This window comes from Cynocephalus volans, chromosome 3 (assembly GCF_027409185.1).
Source record: "Cynocephalus volans isolate mCynVol1 chromosome 3, mCynVol1.pri, whole genome shotgun sequence".
In the NCBI taxonomy this organism is placed as follows: Eukaryota; Metazoa; Chordata; class Mammalia; order Dermoptera; family Cynocephalidae; genus Cynocephalus; species Cynocephalus volans.
Genome location: NC_084462.1, coordinates 137,966,336 through 137,990,044, shown reverse-complemented (window position 1 = coordinate 137,990,044; position 23,709 = coordinate 137,966,336). Strand labels below are relative to the sequence as shown.

General features: G+C 39.0%; 1 protein-coding gene across 2 annotated transcripts; it reads right to left on the bottom strand.

Annotated features, from left to right (window-relative positions):
* Window positions 1-11,737: 11,737 nt before the first annotated feature.
* On the bottom strand, window positions 11,738-21,643 carry MAPK1IP1L (mitogen-activated protein kinase 1 interacting protein 1 like). 2 transcript variants are annotated; one of them, XM_063089784.1, is made up of 5 exons: window positions 21,492-21,643; window positions 15,559-15,580; window positions 14,490-14,787; window positions 14,083-14,291; window positions 11,738-13,052 (listed from the first exon to the last, which is right to left on the bottom strand). In XM_063089784.1, the coding sequence occupies exons 2-5, from the start codon at window positions 15,574-15,576 to the stop codon at window positions 13,041-13,043; spliced, it is 537 nt and encodes a 178-aa protein (XP_062945854.1). In that variant the 5' UTR covers window positions 15,577-15,580; window positions 21,492-21,643; the 3' UTR covers window positions 11,738-13,040. The 2 variants fall into 2 exon arrangements, with proteins under 2 accessions (XP_062945854.1, XP_062945853.1); XM_063089783.1 differs by having other exon boundaries at window positions 14,083-14,787.
* Between the last annotated feature and the right edge of the window lie 2,066 nt (window positions 21,644-23,709).

The following is a 23,709-nucleotide window of genomic DNA, read 5'->3' as shown; positions in this document are numbered from 1 at the left end:
CCTGTGTGGTTAAGCACTTGTGAAATATTGGGGTTCTTTACTACAGGGCTTGCTAATGCCTTAATACACTTATCTACTGTGAGTGGATAGACTGTCCTCGAACTTGCTGACATATCGAACCCTTTACTCAAGTTGCATCTCTCAGAATTAGTGTTCTGCAGAACACACCTTGGGAAACACTGCCTTGGGAATTGCTCTGTGCAAGGCCTTAAAGGAGGCTGAGAGGGCCGGTCCCGTGGCTCACTCGGGAGAGTGCGGCGCTGGTAGCGCGGAGGCCACGGGTTCGGATCCTATATAGGGATGGCTGGTGCGCTCACTGGCTGAGAGTGGTGCAGACCACACCGTGCCAAGGGTTGCGATCCCCTTACCAGTCAAAAAGAAAAAGGAGGCTGAGAAGTGTAGATGTTTACTATAGCAGCCATAGTCAGAGCAGCTGAACTGAAATTCCCTTGTGTACCTTTTATAAGAGATAAACATTCTGATTTTCTGGGTTGGGGGGAAAAAAAAAACTATAACAAGAAGGAAGATAAGGAAATTGAAGTTACTCAGGGTATGAGGTGACCAAATTATTCAATCTTGAGTTTTCCTAATTTCCCCTTTGGGGTAAATCCAGGAATGATTTCCCATCCCCTAAACAGCATATTGCCGATACTGATTCTTCCACAAATGGCTTACAGACTGCCAAAATATTAAGATTATAAAAAGGAGACTTCCTATTCTACCAGGCTGGGAACATATGCCTAACAGAAGCCCAAGGGACCCAGATCTCTATGCAAAGGATCTCCCCGGTATGGTTACCTTTGAGGGCCAAGGGATTCTAAAGACTTGAAACTGAGTTTATTAGAGCCCTCTGTATTGTGGATGGGAGAACAGCTAACTTAATCTAGCAGAAAGAATATAGAAACAGAAATAGAGCCAATCATAGGTCTCCATCCCTACTGTGCTCCATTTCACAGCCTCTGCCCCAACATCAACGTGTAGGCAGATTCCCCACTCCTGACCCACACCTCCCTGCATGCAAGGATTGTCTCTTCTTTACCCCTCTTGCATTCTCTTTTGCCTAAATCCTGCCCATCCTTCGGATTGCTGCTTAGATGTCCTTTCCTCTGATAAGCTTTCCTTGACTTCCACATACTAGGTTATACATTTTTCCCCCATCATTAATCACAAGTGCAATTTATATTATTTAATGATTGTCTCTTCCACTAGCTTTTAAGCCACACTAGGGCAGAAACTGACTAGTTCACTATTGAATTCCCAGCAGATTGCACAGAGTGAGTGGTCAAAATATACTAGTTGAAAGACTGAAAAATCTAGGTGCTGAAATATTTTTGCTCATTTATCTTGGGGCTGTTCTGTCTTCCTTTGCCCTAGGTCAAAGTCTTCTCAACTCCTTTTGTCCAAGGCTAAGATACTCCTATACTCATTCCAAGAAATGCCTCTCCTGTCTATTCCTGGATCAGATTGATATTTGATATCACTGTACACAGGCTAAAGTCTCTCATGTAATCTGGAGCAAATGTGCCTGGGAAAAGTAGTGCTCTCCTGTAAAATATGAGGTGTTCAGAGTTCCTAGTGAGCCTCAGACTCCATAATGAATGATTCATGTGTATTTCCAAAACCCAGCCAGCAGGAAAGGTGCAGCTGTGGGCAGCTAAGAAACAAGCTGTGCTTGCAGGCATGCTGCTGATGTCATTGGGGATGACGCATGGAAAGCTGTTCCAGGGCAGAGCTGTTCTCTGGAATGCTAGGAACATGGCTACACAGAGGTGGAATTGTTACACTGGACTTGTATCCTCCCCAGGCAGAGCACTTGCCTGCTCCTCATCTCTCCCCAAACACACTCACATAACCAGGTCCTGGGCTTGCGAGTTCCCTAATCCATTCCCAAAGTTAACTGCTTTCAAACAGGTGTTATGAATTTGATTTTGAAAATATGGCCAGGGACAACGTAGCTTGAGGTGAGGACAGACTCTCACTTGGACTCTCTTTTTCCGAGAAAGGTCTTTTTCTGAAGTGTCTTGAAGCACTAGTGGTGCCCTGCCCCATAAAGGGAAAGAACACGGCTCTGCACCCCACAGGCTTGAATTTTACCCCTTGCTTGAAGTTGTTGTGAGGACTCAATAAGAATGTGATTAAAGCCCTTGGGAGACTGTCTGATACATTATAAGCGTTCAACAAATGGTAGCTGTTTAACTATTAGTGGCCCCTTGGGTGCCCTCAGAGTAATCTGTGCCTCCTGCATCAGTGACATCATACTGGACAAAAATGGCCTGTTTCCTTTTCTGTTTCCTCTGCTGGACTGTAACACTCTTGTAGGCCCAATACTGAGAAAAATGCCTTCCAGGTCCCGTGATAAGCTCACGTATTGTGTCAGGCACTAAATGCTTTACATGGGTTACATCATTTCATTCTCATAACCCAATGGAGTTAGGTATTATTATTTTTTTTGGTGGCTGGCTGGTACAGGGATCCAAACCAGTGACCTTGGTGTTACAATGCTGGCTCTAAGCAACTAAGCTAACTGGCCAGCCCTAGGTATTATTGTAATCCTCATTTTATAGCTGAATAAATGAAAGCACCAAAATATCATCCAGTGTGATATATATAGTAAGTGGTGGAGCTGGGATTTAAACATGGTTGGTCAGGTTCCATAATCCATGCTCTTGACCTCTATACCATACCATCTCAATCCTCACTCTGATTGTTTTTCTCATTTTTCTCCATGTACCCTCATATTACAATGAAAATATCACCCCTATTGTCTCCTGTGTTTGTGGGGCTGTATTTTTTCGGATTCTCTTTGTATTGGCCCAACATAATGACTCTTATAATCGAATGTTTTATAGTCGCCTCTTCATTTGTCCAGTGCTGGGTTTGGCATGCTGGGTTTATGACCCAATTATACTTCCATAAAAACAGCTCTTGGTGCCATTGTCAGCCTTGACACTAGACTGAGTGGGCCACCAGGAAGACCCTTTATGCTCTTGTGTTCTTAATGTCAACTGTTTCAATTGAGATTTTCAGCTATTAGCTTAAAGGAAAAATACTGATGCTAGGCATGGCCTCTTGCTATTGCTACATGCCTCAGGAATCTGTCATCACTGAGGATGCCTGTCTACCTTTCCCAAATAGTCTGAGTACTGGGGTTTCCTTTCAAGATTAGGTGCTCAGGTCCCATATACCTTTTTCTTTTATTTTTGGTGGCCGGTATGGAGATCTGAACCCTTCACCTTGATGTTAGAACACATGCTCCAACCAAATGAGCTAAACTGCCAGTCCCTCATATGATTTTAAAACACATGTACATTGTATACACAAGAGTATTACATACCTTTGGAGTTAAATAAATAGAATGAATACTCATGCTTGTATAGCCACCACATCACTCAATAGAATATTACCAGAATCTGTCAAGTCCTCTATGTACACTTCCCCTATTGCATCCCTCTCCCACCCATCCCCCAGCAATGCTGATATGCTTTTCATTATACAAAGAGCATGAATTGTTTGAGAGCAATACTTTTTCTGATGAATAAGTCAGATATGATTCCCAAGTGCTTTGTTATGAAAGGCGCTGGCAGCAAATGGATAGTCAAACTTGGAGTATCTTGAGGTTTCACTTTTTATGCAAACTGATGTTGTCAGTGAGCTGCTTCTGATTCTAACTTCACAACCTCTGTGCTGAAGCCTAATGGTGTGCTGAGAACAGATGTGTCGCTAAATTGTGGTCAATGTGCAAAATTAATTTTTGCCACAAACATGTTCTTTTGTGGCAGTGACTACCAGAATGCTAAGATGGTGCGAGCAACAGATGGTGAAGAGCAGGATGCAAAAGGCAGGAGTGAAGAGACAACTCTAACATGAAGCCAGAACCAGAGACAAACTGTTTCCTGCAGCATGCAAGAACTTTGCCGGGTGACTATGTGAGAGAACTTGGTCACGGCAGATGTTCTACTCAAACAGCCTAATGAATACTAGTGTGATAACCCCTGAGGCATTTAATCTGTACACAAGAGCCACAGGTGCTAGTATCCAAGTATGTGCCTCAAACACCAAAAAGTTGACAACTATCACTCCAGCCAACAGATATTTCTGAAGTGATTTAACAATTTTTTGCCGTTTACTTCTGCCACTAAAGTACTCTATGAGATCATTTCATTGTCCCCTCCCCTCTATGTTATTGTGAATTAGAAACACACATGTCAGCCCAGGGCTGGAGAAAATGAAATGAAATTCTACCACAGTTGTGGTAATGTTTGTATGCAGCAGCCAATGAGATCCTGAAAAAATTGGACTTAATTTTCAGTGCTACTCAGTTTGTGAGGGGATTAAGTTGGGAAAAACACTTGGAACTTTAAGGGAAACTGCATTTTGACTTGAGAAAGAAAAGACACAATCAAGGACATGAGGCACAAATCCTTGGACAGATGCCTAGAAAAGTAGAAAACTTTATTCCCATCCCTCCTTCTCTAACTAGCTTCTTTATCCTAAACAGGCATGGCTTCCTGTTTTAGGACTGGAATGTACTCCTTTCTTTTCATCGGGATTTATTCAAGATAATGTGGCTAAAATTAAGTGATTTGGATATTTTTCTTTCCTTTTTTTTTTTTAGTGGCTTAGCGGCTGGCCGGTACAGGGATCCAAACCAATGACCTTAGTGTTACGCTTTTACCAACTGAACCTGCCAGCGTTGGGTATTTTTCTTCACCTTAATAAGATGCAGTATGAGTAGCACCCTAAACAATATACGTGAATCAAGGGTTGACTTTTATGCTAAAACATGTTTTTCAGGACAAGATTTTTCTCTCAGTAAATAAACACAGAAAAGGTTCAGATTCCTGTACTAGCCAGCTGCAAAAACAAACAAAAACAGGAAATCTTCACTGATACTTTTTTGTTATATTTAGGATTAACTATATAGTTTATCCTTAAATCCAGGACACTTTTGCGAATATGGAAGGGGGGTTGATATTAATAATTATGTCTGGAAAATATAAACCAGAATTGTTCCAGGCAGAGATGTATGACCACTTATTTATAGTGCAACCTTGGTGTTTGACAAATATGATCACATTGTGTAACTTTTAACCCTCAAGCTTTACAATCTGAATTTTTTTTAAAAAAGTAACATAAATATAGACAAATTCTACACCAAATAGATCTCTTTGCTAGAGCAAAGGAAGAATGTTCCATTTCTTTCCTAATGGTACTTTGAACATTATTATGTTTTATAAGTAAGGTAAATGAACACAGGAAACTGATCAATTGCCCCAAATCACACTCCAGAGCTGAGCTCAAAGCTCAAATAAAAACTCTGCTCCATGAATCCCCAGCAATGTATTACTCACTGAACCACGAAGAATTCTAGAATTTGATCAGATTTCTATTATGGATCCACCAGAGGTGGAGACTTATCACCACCTTTCAGACAAGAAATCTCATGAAGTTTTGTAAAGCAGCTTTTCCTGGTTCACATTCACCACCTTCATCTCATTTCTATGAAAAGCCTGAGTAAGAGTCCTCATAATTAGTCATATAGTTTGGTCTTTTTTGGGGTACAGATTTCTCTGGGCATTTAAGAAGGGATTCAGGAATTCGTTAAGTTTAGTACTTGGAATTTTGTGTGCTGTAGTAACTAAGTAACAGTTAAGATGTTTTAACTTGGCATGTCCTGCATTGACAAGTTTTAAAAAAGAACTGTCAAGTCATACTTGGCAGTACCTTCCTCCGACTCTTCCACCCTCTGTCCAGTTCCTGTACATCTTGGCTACCCATCCACTGCTAACAGAGACCTCTTCTATCTCAAGTGCTGACAGCCTTGGCCTAGGCTTTACCACTGCTGGGCAGCTGGATACCCATTGTGTCTCCAATAAACTGGTAACTGCACGAAGGCTGGACTGGAAGTAGTGGTTTGGTCATCCAGTATCTTTTATAACAATTGTCACATCCACATCTTATACCTACTTTTTAACTGCTACATCTCCTACCATTATTTGCCTTTGTTTATGAAAATGCAACTCAAGTTCTAAATTAGCACTTTAATAACTGCGATTGTTCACCAAATTATGCATTCCAAACATAAATGCTTTTTTTCAGTGAATAGCCAACGAAATTCACTAAATAACAAAGGTGTGTGAAAGCTCCACTACGTTACGTTCAATGTGAGATGAATTTAACTTTCCAGGTATAGTTTTGGAAGCAGCACGATAGAACTGACGCAACCATGATAGGCACATGTAACACGGAGACCATATTTTTTGAAGAACAGCATTCTGTCAGGGCAAAAACTTTTATCAGTCACACCCAGGATTCTAATACCAGTTCCACATGAGCTATCTGATCTCTACAACCTCTTAGTCTTAGTTTCATCATCTACAAAATAAGGATAGGAACTGTGCTTGTTTTAAAGGTTTGTTGTGAGGCTTAAATGGGATAGTGCAAGTAAACTGTTTATTAGTGTCAACTAGATTTACTTATCTTTAAGTTCACTTATCTGTAAATTCTCCTAGATTGGATGTCTCTCAAAGGCAGGAGTGTTGAATGAGTAGCAGTATGGAAAAACATTCATAAGAGCTACCACCAGCTCCCAGGATATGAAGGTAGTTGAGTGGTATAATACATAAAGCTCAATTTACTCTGGCCTCTTCATCTAAAAAGTTAACCAGTTGAGTGTTATCTTAGAAGAGTTTTTCGTACCGGCCAGCTGCCCCCCAAAAAACCAAACGAGTTTTCTCATAGCTTTGCAACCTACTCAGGACAAGATCAAGTCTTATGGAAGAGAAAAGGTGAAGGTCAAGACTGGTCATCAAGGACTGAGTAAGTGGGTACTGAATACCTGAGTGAAATATAACCTAGTGGACTAACTCGAAGTCTTTATGACAGAAGAGCTGACTCCATCATTTAGGTGGTATGACCTTGGGAATTTACTTAACTTCTTTTAAACTTGGTTTCCTTATCTCTAAAAAAGGGCTATCTTTTTAATCTACCTATCTTTAAGGAATGCTAGTCTAAATGACCATTAAATAAAATGTGGTGTGACATAAAAAAATGACCACAGCAACCTTAACAAAATGTTCAGTTTCCTCTTTTCTTATGTGCTGCTAACACTTTAAGTATTGCTTGGAATCCTAGATGGCGTGAGATTCTATTATACCTGAAAATCTGTGATTATGATTTAAGCTAACCTCAACTAGCAGACATGGTTGTCTACAACAACAGTTTTTAAAATTTACAAGCAGCAAAACATTTTTCCTCCTAAACAACTTATCAGTCAGTAAAACACATAAAGTGTGAGAGTGGAATTGCTGTGGTGAAAGCACAGTGGCAGGGGGATGGGGGGAAGGAGACTAAGCCCTATTCACCTGATCCTCTAGCTCTGGAACCCCAGAGTGCTGCAAAACAGTCTGACAATAAATTGTTTAATTTGTCCAAATAAGAAAAAATGCTTAAATGCCATAGGAATAAACTCTATGGGATGGCCTAAATCCTCTTTTGGCATTAGAATTCTATTTCATGTCTTATCTGAAAGAAGTGAGCTACTAGTTAGGATTCTATTTTGCTTTAAAGATCTGTTGCAAAGGATTAAGAGTATTAATATGGTGGTGAAAATAAAGGACCTGCCTGGGTAGTGTATCCCAGGATAGAATGTATTTGTAAGAGCAATGCTGTTTCAAAATAGGAAAGAACAACGAAAAACTGACCCCAGATCTTTTTTTTTTTTTGACGGCTGGCCAGTATGGGGATCTGAACCCTTGTTATCAGTACCAACCCTAACCAAGTGAGCTAACCGGCCAGTCCTCCAGAATGATCTTATATTTCATTATCTATTTCATATTCCCATTTTGGGTGGGTACTTCCAGAGGATATGGAATAAGATATCAAAAACAATTAAAATATATATTTGCATTTGTTCAATTGTAAGGCAAAAAAGGAGAAATCCCTTCCTTAAAAGCTGAACATACTGCAAATTAGTCATTCATGCTTCACCCCACTCATACTGGAGTTCCACGGCAGGCTAACAAACACCCAGTGGAAAGGAAATGGTAAACTACACCAAGTTTAATAACGTGACCTTCACTAAATGCCTAGCAGTATGGCAAAAGTAGAACTGTCTTTCATAACAGAAAGCTGGAGTGGTGGCAGGAGGGGTGGTGGCAGGAGGGGTGGTGGCAGGAGGGGTGATGGCAGCAGGGGCGGTGGCAGCAGGGGCAGATAGGGAAGGTTCCCTGACTTCCCTATAAAGAGATAACATGGATACAAAGGATAGCATAGCCTTGAAGAGAAAAGAGGACACCATCACAATAGACATCATGTTGCTGAAAGAGGGTTTGCAGAGGAAGGGTTGCTTCCAGGCAGCCTATTTAAATTCCTTAGGGAATGCAGGTCACATACAAGGAAGTATCTCAGGCCTTTTCTCTGTCTTTATGACAACAAATTTGCAGTTAATTAGGCTCTCCACTTACTAAGGGAAGCCCAGAATTCGCTCTAAAGAATAAAATACATGGAAAACCTGTGAAACCATGAAAATACATTTTTTTAAAAAAGTTTTCAGGTGTAATACACAAAAGCAAACAAGTTTATGTTAAAAAATATCAAGTATCACATCCATAGCCTATTCCTAATTATAATTACTTCTTAAAGCAACATTTGTCTTTGTTTACAAATACAGCAGCAGGTGATAAAACTTAACATCTCTAACAGATTGCTAACAGTTCATAATACAAACAAATGTATATGTCTCAAATCACATTTTAGGCAGTTTAACTTAAAATGCATAGACAATTACATACACTAAATCTGTCATTATTAAGTCAATGAAAAAGTCACAATATCAAGAAAAAAATTTCAAAAAACCTTTATAGAGCACGCATCAGAAGTCAGGTTTACTTAATGGCAACAAATCAGTATCTGCTAATCAGTGACAGGCAGTGAAAGTGCCCTTATCCTGGGGAGAAGTGAAGAGAAAAAACATCCTACTACTTTGCACACTTGAATAATTGCACTGATCAACACAATTTTGAAAAACATTAACTTCTTAGTTAAAAAAAAAAAAAAAGCATACCATACTTTGCCCTTTAAAATGCCCAAATACTGGTCTATAATTCCCACCAGCAGCAATCCTAAAATATGTTTTTATAGGTAAACTAATAATAGGTGTACTAATGAATTCTTTAATTTTAGCCCTAGATTATGAGCCTCTCAAGGAAAGGGATTCTCTTTTATCTCTGTATCTCTGGCATCTGCCAAAGCACCTGGATCAGACACTTAAGCGTCTACTGAATAAACAGTCCTCAGATGTTTTCTATAGCCAGAGACCTGCATGACATTTTTTTTTGTGGCTGGCTGGTACAGGGATTGAACCCTGAACCTTGGTGTTATCAGCACCACACTCTAATCTGAGCTAACCATCCAGTCCCACTGCATGGCCTTTCTTTAATACCCATTTATTGGCAATTTTTGTTTTACTTGGCAGAATTCTGAAAATATAGTGTCTTCAATACTAAATATTGCTTCACTGAGTCTTCCCTGAAAGCCACCCACCACTTTCTATGCATAGTACAGTATGTCAGGTGCGATTCATCTGAATTTAGGCTTATGCTTTTCAAAAACCTAACACTTGAAGGTCTGTGTTCAAGTTTAATTTCTAGGGTTTATAATCCTGGCATTTGATAAAGCTAGCTCTATGTCATCTAGGGTGAAGTAGGAAGACATTGGCACAAATTGTTTAGAAGTGTAAGTAATTGACTGATATGCAAACTAGGCACAGTCTGTTAATGGAAAGTTTGAGAAGAGCTATTCTCATCTACACAATGTCAAAATCTATGCATTTGAATATAACAGGTAGCACTAATTACTTGTGAGGTAATATATCATGGGCAAACTGACTTTTCTAGAAAACATCCCAATATTCCATTGCAGAAGTGTAACTGAGGCCAGAAATTCACCCCTTTTCTTCTCTGTCCTATTATTCTTCTCTATTCAAGACATTCAAAAGTAAAATGGATAAAGAAGGAAGGAGGTGCTTTGGTAATTAAAAAATGTATTATCTATTCCTGAATAATCAGTATGTTATTTTACACAAAATAGGGCTGGAAGTCAGAGCTGTAAATAGTGTCTTCAAAATTATGAAAAGGGGCAGCCAAGTCTGGGACAAACAAGCCAAGGTATCCAAAGCACATAAGGAGCACTTGATTCTTGAGAACTGTGTAAATGAAGAACTAAGGTCTGTTTTAATTTTTCTTTATTTTTGGGTTCAACATTTCAAAACCTAAGATTCTAACTCTGGATACTATTCCTAAACACATCTCAACTATATCCCTCAAATTTATTTTAAAGTGCTTGCTCAAAGCCCAAATGTCAGCAAATTCCATAATTTCTATTCCCATAAGGCCAAACATACTTGCTAACAAGCAGTCTCTTCCACAAACTGATCTCAGCCTAGCATGACTTGTTATAAAAGCAACATTCCCTTGTAAAGAGGGAAAAAAAACCTTCCTAGATGCTCTTCCTCATTTCTCCACTGAAACTACTCCTGCTTTTCTTAATTCCACCCTGAAACTAAAAATACTTTTTGGCCTAGAGTGCCCACAAGAACTGAGACACTCCCCCGCCCCCGACTCCTGGCCAACTGGAGAAATGGTGCTCTATGTAAGTATAAAAAGAATATAAAAGTAAATTCTACTATCCCTTAGATTTCCATTCTTACATTAACAACAACAACAAAAAAACTCACCTCCCCAAAAGTCCTTGACAGCAAAGGGTCAAAATGGCAGTATCATCTAGGGCATACTGGGTAGTGTGGTGACTAGCAAAGTTATACTTATCAGTAGTAGCAAACCCAAATCTTGTGTGCATGGCCCTTCAAATCCTTTAGCAGATTTTCTCCCCTATCAATGGATTCCACAATAACAGAGTCCTAAATAAACTCCTATAGAGTCCTTGCTACCTCTTCTTCTTTTAGTCAACCTATATCCACTCTAGTATTACACTAATTACATCTAAAGCCAGAGTTGTCAACTTATCTCAATGTAGGACAGCCAAAATAACTATAAGGAAAGATATATTTGCTGCCATCTCACTTTTCCTATCATCTTATCCTTCCAGTTAACCAACATTTTGATACTGATAATTTAAGCTATGACACCTGTCTTGTAGATTGGAGGTTAGTCTGACAACAGATTCCAAGAGTATTCTAGATAGCTATCACCTGTCCTTGCAAAGAAGTGAAAGAGACCACTATTGTCACTACGTAAGAGGTGTCTAACATTTCCCAGTCTGAAAATACCTGAACAAAAATTTGTTTCCATCTGTCAATTCTGAAAGCTTGAATTTACCATCTACTTAAAATAAGGGAGGCTTAAACACTGAATGTTCCTCTCAAAGGTGACTGTCTTGCTTCTTCAGAGGAGGTAGCCATCAATCCATTAAACTGGAAGCATTTGGCATTCTTAACATCTTAATTACAGGAGAAATAAACTACCAAATATTTTATTTCTAAGCAAAAACAGCTCCAGCATAAATCTCTCCTATATCAGTCTGAGAAATTCACAATACATTTTAGAAACCGAATGGATGCATTTAAAATTGTAAAATGTTACTTGATAAATAACAGGGTCAGGTCTATCCCAAATCTAAGAATCTCATCAAAAGATAAGGTGCCAAAAAGCTACCCGGGCTGTTTTGGTGATTATAGCAATATTTAATATTTAATTAACACAGTCGCACTGCTTTAAACTCAGTTGCAGAAATCTACAATTTATTATTATTTTCAGAGTTAGAGCTAGAGGATAATTTTCTCAAAGTTGGCACCAAATTCTACTTATTTACCTGTCAACAAATACAGAACCAAACTGCTACCCATAAACACTTTACAGATTCAGGAAACTATGCAGGAGACAGTGACATAGCTTAACCAGACTCTGAAAGACAGATACATATTTTGATTCACACTTGTACAAAAAGAACAATCATGTCTGTATGACTTAAGGGTCTCTAAACAGTTAATTAATTGCTATGTTTTTATGATAGACCTCTAAAGTGTGCCAGTTTTCCGTATCAGGGAGGAATCAAGAGAGGTGCTCCTTCTAAAGAACTGAGGGTGTTGGGGTGTGGGGAGGCTACAGGGAATGGTCTGGGTAGAAGAGCTGCCTCAGACTTTGTAGGAATGAAACTGACTTGTTGAAATGAAGCAATTCCTAGGGTTTATCTAGTCTGTGGTTCAAAACAAGAGAGAGAATTATATACTTTCTTGAGCTTTTCCCAAAGCAATATGCACATCTTATAATGCATTCTAAAGCAATACAAAGAGATTATCAATTCTCTAAGAATATGATTTACATACATGTTGGCTTGGATTTAAGAAAATTAGTTTCCGTAGATGGCAGACTTTAGTGCTATATGATCCAAATAGCCAAAAATAAAACAAATCAAGTTTTTATTGAAAGCTCAAGGATAAAAATGAACACTGGCTGGCCAATAAACTCAACATCTGAGAATAACTACCGACAGTTTTAAAATGTATATTCAAAATATTATCTCAAGAGGACCAGGTTTATTTATCCTATAGATAGAACAGCTCAAAATGTTGAGAGATGTCATTTATTTAGATTATAATGTGATTGTTTTCAAAATTTATTTATCTTGGGGGAAAGTGATTATAGAAAAATACGTGGAATAATTTGCTAATGAAGTTGCAGATTCTAACAATAATCCACAAATCTTAGATTTTTAAACATGTCATTTCATAATTTAAACAAATTGTATCAAGGAACAATTCAATATACATAGTCACTTTAACTTTCCATAAAATCAAATAAAAGTCACATCTGAATGATTTACTTCTACATTTTTATGATTGTATCCATCTGATGTACTACACATCCAAGTACAAGAGGCAGATATCTTCTGTGAGAGGTGCAAGAGTTGTTCTTTCGTAAATGCCCTCTAAGAATAGTGAAACCAGCAATTTTTATATATGCAATCATGTGCACATATATGTACTTCAAAAGCAAAGCGTCATCTCTTCTTCCATTGTTAACTTAATGGTAAGACTGCAACAGAAAAAAGAAAAGGTCACCTTCTAGATTTTGTAAATGGAGTTTATTAACTCCTTGTTGTTGCTTAAAATAAATTTATTGCTTAATAAATCCAAACAGCAAGTCATCTAATTTAGTTACTTTGGCATACACTTTGCAAAAAAAATTTTTTTTAGAGAATATAGCAACAAGTTACGCTAATGAAAGGAAGAAGTTTTGGGGTCACTTTATTAAGATGTTTCCCCCCTTTACAGCTCAGGTGGACATTTCATTAGGCTAGCTGGAGATCTGATTAGTTATTCTGTATGCTGAGAGTTGACAGATGTTTTTTCCCCCTAAGGAAAATCGACTCTGTGTTTGGATATTCATTTGGCTTTACTCATGGGGGAAGTGAGGAGCTTTTCTATTGGTCATATGCCCAAGAAAGGCTCCTCAACTAAGATATCAACCAACCCTACTCCAGCCTTGCTGATAGGAAAGCTCAAAGCTTACATGTAACTGATAATAAAGAATAGCAGTATAATCTCGAGCTCAGTGATGCTAAGAATCTAACAAAACTGTAGCTGAGAAACACCACAGAGAACTGCCTGAAAGAAGAGCAATGTTATGTACTCATTACCATGGATTCTCAAAAAATCTACCTCTATAAAAAGCCACACAGGCAGAGATTGCTTTTACTGAACTTTGCTTTGGTGTGAGGCTGTAAGAGAATATTGAGAAATTAAAAAAAAAAGAAAAAAGCCCAGTGAGATGCACCTCAGAGTTTACCCCACTGATGCTGCTAAGGACATTGCCTACTACATTAAAGTCTTTGGGGATCTTTGGGAGATGCACTCTTTCTATTTTTAGAACCAGGAATACCTGTACTTTCATCCTTTTAAATGCATTACCTGAAATTTTGAAATTTACTCATTTTATATATATGCACCCTTTTAAAAAAAGTTTTAAAACTTTCTAATCTTCCATCCAAAGCTAAAGAGAAACAATCTTTCAGTTGTGCTTACGTGACTATTAGTGCATGTTAAATAACAAATTGAATACTCACATGGGGGCAACCAGGCATCGGTGGAGCACCAGAAGGTCCTGAAGGCACGTGAAAAGGATTATTGGGAGTAGGATACAGTCCTGGTGTGTGATACGATCCTGCAGGGGCAGGATATGGTGCCGGTGGTCCCCAGGCTCCTGGTGGAACAGTGCCCCATGGAACAGGTGGTGCTGTCCCTGGTGCTTGCGGAGGAGGAGCAGGATATGGCCCTGGAGATAGATATGGCATATTAGGGGTAGGATACTGCCCTCCCATTCCTGGTGCCCAAGGTCCAGAAGACATGGATCCCCATGGACCTAAAGCACCAGCTGCAGCTGGATCTGTGGGTGCACCATATGGTCTAGGTAGCTCTGGAAAGGGCATATTTGGCGTAGGATATGGCCCTGTGGGGCCAGACCCTGGCACACCTGGGGCTGGATAGGGACCACCAGGTGGGGGGCATGATGGTCCAGAAGGAGGAAAGGGTGCTGGGGGTCCTGGAGGTGGTCCAGTGGGAGGCACAGAGGGATACATTCCCGATGGTGCTGGTCCAAAAGGCACAGTGGAAGGTGTTGCACTTGGTGGGAGTCCAGATGGCACAGAAGGTGGAGCACTTGGGTTATTCCAAGGGTTGGAACCTGGCCAACTTTGGGGAGTTTGGCCAGATTTTGTACTGCTCACAGCAGAGTTTTTGGCAGGGGAGTGTTCAGGTAGAGCATCTGCCAACTGGAATACAAAACAGACATGTCTTAGCTATCTTAGCCAGGGACAAGTCACACCAACCATGAGTCTAAACCCATATAGAACAGTAAGCTATTGGGTTAAGGATTATAAACCTTAATAGCATCTTCAAAAGCTGAGCTATTCATGTTAAAAGCAATTCATTTAATATAAAACTTCAGGTGTTACCTTGAATCAAATCTTAACACAACTAATCATATTGTGCTTCATTTCCGTGCTACATTTATATAACAGAGTACAGTAATTTAGAGGATAGAATTTGGAATTACGACTTGGATGTGAATCACATTACCTCAGACAAGTCACATACCATCTCTGAGCTTCAGTATCCTCAATTTCCAAAGTTTCAGGGTTAACTTGAGGCTTACTTAACACAATGCCTGGTAAATAACTATTTTCAACGAAGGCTGCCTATTACTAATGTTATCATCAGGGTAAACGGGAACAGATGTAACAACTTAAATTTTTTTCATTTAAGGATTCATATGGTATATCTAAGTAAACTAAGGCAAATCACCCATCAAAATCTCTTTGCCAAAAAAATTCAAGAATCACAAAAAGCATCTCTTTTATCTTCTTTTGGGGGGGGCGGGGGGCCGGTAAAAGAATCAAAACCTGGACTTCAATGTTATCAGGATCTTACTCTAACCAACTGAGCTAACCAGCTAGCCCAAAAGCATCTCTTTTAAATTAAAAGACTAATATGGCCCAGTTAGGACCATGTTGTTTTTCTTAAGGATAAATGAATCAACTTACCGAAAATTCATCAGACATTTTCCTAAAAAAAGAAAGGAAATTCATCAGACATTTCCTTCTTCCAAAGGAAGAAAACACAGAAAATTTCAAAATCAAGTGTTTACCATTTCTTATATATTCCTTAAGGAACCTTCTATGCATACATTATTTTTACTTAAATGAAATCTCAATCACCTACGTAATGTTTCTCTTTACATAGGAAAATTTTCCGTAATAGTTTATGTAGTTCTATTAACTTTATCCCCTTTAATGGCTGCCCGTCATACAAAAATGATCCATAACTTAGTTTACACTCTCATTTTTGTGGTGGTTTAGATTGTTTTAAACAATAATATAGTCAACGTCTCTGAACACTCATCTCTGCTCATTGTGTGAGAATCTATCACCAAGAAAAAGCACCAGAACAGAGCCAACAGTTAAATTTATCTAACATCCATCTGAAAAGTCCCTTTTCTATAACTCCTCCTTTACCACTGGATATTATTAAATTTATAAGTCATTTTTAATTATGATAGATTAAAAATCAGCATCTTGTTTTAACTTGCATTTCTTTAAATGAATATGTCGTCGTCCTTGGACCACCTTTACCAATTTCTTTTTTTACTGAAGTCTAATAAAACACACAGATCCTAAGTGTTTAGGTTAACAAATTCCGACAATTGTATACGCCCCCATAACCACCCCAAACAAGATACAGAACATTTTTATCACTCCAGAAAGTTTATTCATGCTCCTTTCCCATCAACTGCACCCCTCCCCCACAATCACTTTTTGAGTTAATTTTGACTTCACATAAATAGAATAAGACAGCAGGTACTCTTTTTTGCCTTTGATCATTGTACTACTTAGTAGTACATCTTTTTTCTCCTCACTGCTTTGTAAGATACTACGGAAACTAGCTCTGTCATATACGAGACAAAAAATTTTCTCCCGAATTCCTTTTATCTGTAGATTTTTTAAATGATATTTTTTGGTACCACAAGTTTTAAATTTTGTGTAGTCAAATTTATCAATCTTTCCCAACATGTGGCTTCTAGATTTTGTGATGTATTTACAAAGGCCTTCTCTACCTTGAAATTTAAAAAAAAAAAAAAAATTGCTTTGCTTTCTGATAGTATTTTTACAATTTAACTTCTTGTTTAAAACCTTTCAGTTCCGATAATTACCAAATAATCTATCTTTTCTCAACTATCTGGACAAGCTACCTATAACACAGTCTACAGCTTCTGACAACTAGAATTTATTGGCCATTTACCACGGAACAGGAACTGTGTACCATCTCATTAAGTAGCTACAGAGCCCTAAGATACAAATTCTATTATCACCCCCAGTTTAAAGCTCGAGAAAAGGGAGCTAAGCAAAAGTTAACTTTTTTAAGGTCACAGAGCTGGTGAAAATTAGATAAGGGACTCAAAACCAGGTACAGTCTGATTCCAGAGCCTAGGTTCTTAACAAGCAGGCGACAGAGCCTCCATATTTCCCAAAGGTATTGTGGACTCTATCCTTTTCTCCTGATCTGTACCATACCATTCCATTTTAATTACAACAGCTTTATAATGTATTTTATGCAAATTTTAATGTCAGTCACCTTACCATTACTGTTTTCCCCCCCAGATTTTCCTGAATATTCTCACATTTTTTTCCAGACCATTTTGTAAAAAAATAAAATTAAAAAATCTGTTGGTATTCTGGTTGGAAATGCATTACATATTAGATTAATATAGGGGGCATCTGATATATTTAAAATGTCAAATCTTCTCATTCAAGAACAAGATATGTCTCTAATTCTTGTACTTGTCATTTATAGTAGTTTCTTTTTTTTTTTTTTTTAAAGATGACCGGTAAGGGGATCTTAACCCTTGGCTTGGTGTTGCCAGCACCACGCTCAGCCAGTGAGCAAACCGGCCATCCTTATATAGGATCCAAACCCGTGGCCTTGGTGTTATCAGCACCGCACTCTCCCAAGTGAGCCATGGTCGGCCCCTATAGTAGTTTATTTTCTCCATCAGGTCTTCTACACATTTCTTGAGAGGAAGATTTCTAACTGTTAAACTTTTTCCTTGTAAATAGAAAATATGATGGAAGAAAAAAGTCTAACTGGGTTGTTCATACAAGTTTTAGTGTAGTACTTTTGTAAGCAGCAACAGTACTGAATTATTTTACTCCTAGAAGTTTCTTGGCTGATTCTTTGGGGGTTCCAGGTAAAGAATTACACCATTTGCACAAAATAATTTTACTTTCTCTTTCCAATATTTATTCCTTTTTTCTCTTTTGTATCAGCTAGAACTTAAAAAATGAAATGTTAAATAGTGATAGTGAGCACAGTGATCTTATTTCTAACCCTCCTGGGAATGCTTCTAATGTATAATCCTTTTTTAGTTTAAGATTTTTGAAAATTACACTAAGAAAATTTTTATTTATGACTCTGTTACTAGGTTTATTTATTCCTATTTTGCTAGTTAATAGGCTGATTAATATTGAGCCATCCTTGCATTCTTAGTTTCATTTTTAATTATAATTTGGTTATCATGAGGAAAGATAAAGGAAAAGAACACGAAGCCTACTAAATCCCAACTGTTATATCCTTACTATTTATTCTGAATATCAAAAAACACATCTTCAACGTATAGCAAATACAATTATCCATTTATCCCCACATTAAGGTTTGTTTTACACTAAAACACATCACATATTAATATTTTTAGGACCTATGCTAAAAAAAAACTTTTTCAATGCATGGTAAGTTTAAAGTCTACCTAAGATTGACAATGTGTTTTCAAACAGGATGAGTCTGAAACAAGATGGTTCTGTATCAAAGTTCACATTAATTCTGGAACAGAGTCTAACAAAGTGACTCATTCAATTTCATATAGTCTTGCTGTTCAGGTTTTCAAAATTACTATTTTCTCAGTTTTTCAAAAACATACATACATGATAGGCAGTTAACTCTCGTAGAATTACATAAAATACATATTATTACATAAGTTAATAGTATCAAGCTGATTCACAACTCTGGCTTTAGTTTTCAAGTTCAAAATCAAAGTCTGGAAGATAGAGAAGGTGCTAAAATCTTATTATATAAAGAAGTTCTGACCAAAGGAATTAGAAACAGGTCACCTCCTATTCTATAGCACTATCTTAGTAAAGTGACTTGCTCTCCATGCCTAAAATAAACTGTTCATATTAACTGGAAGCATTTCAATGTGCTCTTTGGGTGATACTTTCATCTAAAAAAGGTAAAAAATACAGTTGGATATCAATGTTTCAATATGAAGAGAGCTTTCAGGATGTAAAAATATGTAGATTTTCTAAAATGCTATTCCAAAATATCTGAATTATACTATTAAGTAAAACATTACATTTCTTTAACTCCTACGGCCTTTTGAGTAAAATGACAATTTAATCACTGGGAGGTTTAAGTAAGTTGAACTCCATAATAACCAGTGACTGTTTACAAGGAATATTTCAGATGGCCATTAAATCGTGATGGAATGATAAACAGTATGGGACTACACAGCTGTGAAACAATCCTTTTGACTGAGTCTTTTGACAAAGGCAAGCTTCTTAACAAGAGACCATTTTCCCAACTGTAAAACAGTTATAATTCCTGGCTAACTCAAAGATAGTAACACAATAACCTATAAAATACTATACACATTTAAGATATTAAGAGAAACTAAGAAAAGTCAGGATTTCTGTATTGATTTGTTTAGATGTGGGGGCGCTGATGGTATGTATTAGCACTGAAAATATAAATTCTGAATTAGAATATATGCTCTAGTTTTTAGAATTGGTTCATTTATCACATTATGTTCTATTTTTTACATTTGGGCAACTTAAGAAACTGGGTTTTGAAAGTTTTTGAATATTTAAAATTTCCAGTAATATTTTTTACTTTTATTCCGATACTTATCAGAACACATGTGCCAGGCACAGTGTTGGGCTTTGGAGAAATTAGTATCGCATGGAAATTCCTGAGAAGTGGTATCTTTGCAGTCTAGAAGGAACAATATGCAAAGAGCTGGGAGTAGAGGGTGGTGGTGTGGGGCCTAGGGAAAGAACAGTTTGTGTAAAAGCTGGGAGTGAGGTGAAAAGAATCTGCAGGGAAGTATAAGCAGTTCAGATTGCTTGGAATACAGCAAGAAAAGGCAGGGATATGAAAGTCTTAGCAGAGAGACCTTAGACCAGGGTTTGACTCATTTCACTTGAGCAAGCTCACCTTAATGAACTTCCGTTTCTTCAACTATAAACAACAGGCCAGTAATGTGAGGGACTAAATGAGACTGTCCAACCAAGCCTCTAAAACAGTGCTTGGAAAATAGTGGGTGGGCAACAAATATCAAATTCTCTTGTCATCCTTTATATACTGACATGCAGCAGATGGTTAAAAGAGTGAACACTAAAGTATGACTGTCTGGATAAAACTGCAGCTCTTATTGACCAGCTGAACTCTGGACAAGTCCAACTCTACAAACCTCATAGGTAAAGGAAGATAGAAATAGTATCCACCTCATAGATTTGCTGTGAGGCATAAAATAAATAAACAAATCTCTTAGTCACTGTCTGGCACAGCAAAAACTCAACTGTTAGCTTTTACAATTGCTATCATAGGTCCATAAACCTTTATCTGCCATTTTCAATCCAGAAACATCGGAACATGAAAGAAAACTCTGGCACAAAACTTATTTGGTGGAAAAATCTGGCTTGAAGCTATTTATAGTTTTTATTAATTCCCATCCAGAATGAATATCTATTATTGCACAAATATTAATGTTGGAATTTGGAGTGCTGCCTCAGCCTCTGCTGGAGATGTTATCTGTTGCCTGTGTAACATACTATCTTTCTAAAATCCAAAGATTCCTGTATTCCAAAACACACTGGCTCCAAGGGTTTCGATTAAGAGACTGGGGAGGGGTATTAATTCCACATGGAAAGAGGAAAAAAACATTCTAATATAAGCAACTCAACCGTTTCTGAAGCAAACTAGTTTTGCATAGGGGTCTCAGAGACGCCAGCACCAAGAAAAATTTCTATTCTTCCTGTCCAAAGAACACTACTGAACAAAGAACTGCTGAAATACCCCTGAAGGCTACCCTTGCTTGTAATGAGGGCTCGTTTCCAAAGCAGGCCTTTACAACCACCAGGTGTATGAGTGTGTATTTTTCTAGTAAAGATGCTGTATTTTTCTTTTTCTGGTTTGATGCTTCAACATCAGAATCTTTATCTATTAAAAGCACTACTTGGTTTTCAAGGTAAAGAGGAAAACAGTTCAGCTATTTATCAGCTACTATGCATAATATGTCCTAAATGGTAAAAAACAACAACAAAAAGACACTACAGAACTCAGCACTTCTAGTAGTTTGTCATGGGTATTCATCAATGTATTAAGCAACTCTTCTAATAAGTAATAACCAGAACGTCGTCACACTGCGGATGATCTAAAACAAGCACCAGAGATTCTTATACGAATCCGTTCGGGCCTTTTTGTTAGGAATTAACGAAGAGGGGTTACGAGGGTGTCAGGGCCAAGGGGTGCAAGTTCGGCAGCCCCTTCGGGCCGAACGAACAAAGGAAGCCGTGATCAACCAGAGCGAACCGGCCTCCGAGCGGGTCGCGCCCGCCCGGGAAAGGGTGGGGGAGGGGTCGGCCGCTCCCGCTCCGGCCCCCGCGCCAGGCCTGACGTCACGCGCCGAGAGCCCCGAGGGGCGCGACGTCAGCGGCTTCCGACGCCTTCTGCCTGAGGGGCGATGGGGGCAGCCCGTGGCGCGAAGAAAGGTGACGAGAAAGCTGCTTGGCCCCAGCCCCCAAGGAGGCGACCACGGCCCAAGCACTGGAGGTACTCGACGCACCTCCGTTGCCAGCGCCCGCCTGCCCCGCAGCTTCAGCTCCCTCTTCCCCCTCCACGACCCCCCCTAGCGCCCAAGCAGCCTCACCCGGCGGGATCCGAAACCACAGCAGAGTCTAGAAGCGGCGATGGGTTCGAGGGAACTGGGTGCTGAAGGACCCTGTGCAGTCTGACTGGCGGCAGCGGCAGCGGCAGCAGCACTACCCGCCCCAGCAGCGCGCGGCTCCTCCTGCTGCCGGAACAGGAAGCGCCGACTGCACCGCCCCCGCCCGCGTTCCCCCCACCCCCTCGGGCCTGGCCGCGCGCGCCACCCGCAGGCCTCTGGCGGCGCGACTCCTCCTGGCGCCGGCTCCAGGCGGGCGGAAAACTCCCGGGTTTTCCGGAGTTCCGAGGAAACGCCGGTGGACTGTGATGTTCGAGGCAGCCCGGCGGGAATTGCTAACTTGTTGCATGGAGTGACTTGTGGGCAGATTCTTGAGTCCCTACGCACAGCGGTTTTACAGCCAGGCCCGGAAGCAGGCTGGGCATGGATGCCGTCGGATTACGGCCAGACTGGGGATCCAGACTCGCGGGCCAAAATTCGGGAGGCTAAAGGATCAATACGGGAAAGAGAAGACGTTTGGAAATTGCTTGACAAATTGATATTTTCTAAAGGAATACCTGTCTTTGCGGATTTTTCCTGCAAAAAATCTTCCCCACATGTTCATTTCTTAATAAACATTTAAGTAGCGTCAGGTTCAGATGACTGACACTTGGCACCAGCCGTCAAGGAATCTGCTACCTAGTCATGAAAATCTCGTAATTATATGGTGTGCAAAATATACATATATATAATATACATATGTGTATATTTTTTACACATAATATATATTAAAAGTATGTATATACTTACGTTTTGCTTCTTTGCGAAAGGCATTAGTGGGTCAGTGGGTGGACATTTGGGTATGCTCCACAGCGCACATAATTCTCGTACTGAAAAAAGGAGCAATAGAGGAACTTCAAATACCTAAGCTCACGACGACATATTTTTGGATGAGGGCACAGGTCTTCGGAAAATTGCACTAGTGTGGAGGACCTATGCTGCTCTCATAGGAGGCAGTGAACCAGCAGTGCCTTGTGGAGCCATATTGCAGCCTGAACAGGGAGTCAGTAATGTTCTGGTCTTGATTTAAAATTTTGCATTTTGCTCATCGATTTTTTTTTTTTTTTTTTTTGCATCAGTTCTGATTTTAGAACACTGCATCAAAATATTATCTTCCTTACTGAGTCTTATGGTCAAAAAAACTTTTGTGCCCAAGTGCCTCACTCATCTCACCCTGGTCCTGGCCCTGTGTATGAGAGCGATGGATAACCCTCAGCTTCTCCCTATCTGCAACCAATAACTGAGCATGGGGGTTCTAGAGCTAGACCATTCCTGTCCCATGTGGACTTGTCTACCGGTAACCTTTACTTGGGAACTAACTCCCCATGTAGTGCTCTTTCAGAACTGCACTGCGGTCTGAAGCTCACACTACCCAATCCTTCCTTCCAACCTTTCACAGGTGTCAGCCCTGCAATGTGGTATGGACTTCCTCACCTTCTCATGGTCCCTTCCCCTTTATCCTTCATAGGTGTTTCACCCCAAATAAATCTCTTGCACACCTAATTGCATCTTGGCATCTGCTTCTGGAAGACCCAAATGAATAAACTAAAGACGAAAAGGAGTGTTTTATAAGTTAGAAGAGCAGATTTTTTCATTTCTCTTTTTCAGATTCTAATTTGAATGTGTGAGGTAATGATATATGTTTTTTAAAACAAAACACAAAGCCTTTGGATTTTACATATGAAGTTTTAATTAAGACATGAAAATTTATTCAGATCAATTTATTTGAACTCATATCCAAAAAGAAACATTCAACTTCAGGATTAGAAATCAAAGTGGAAAAAGTGTGGATAATACAAGCCTGAATGACAAGAGAAATATCTTTGTGAAGTTACTACTTAAACTCTGTATATTCAAGTATACATCAAGTTCATACTTGGCTTATACAGAATTTATCCAACTCTAGCAAAGTCAGAATGATTTCAGTAAACCTCGAGTTTTACACCATGGCTCTCAAGTCTAAAAGCTTAGATTTGATTATAACCATGGCAAAAGTGATTATCTTTACTTCCTGAAAATGTAATCAACTTTTAAGTTAGGCAAACATCAGTTTTACATAGACCTTATAAAGAGTAGGAGGAAATTGCAATTGTTCATCTAATCGCAGAGTTTAAACTATAAATCCAAATTGTACCGTTATCTCTATTGTCAAGTCAAGCCAAGA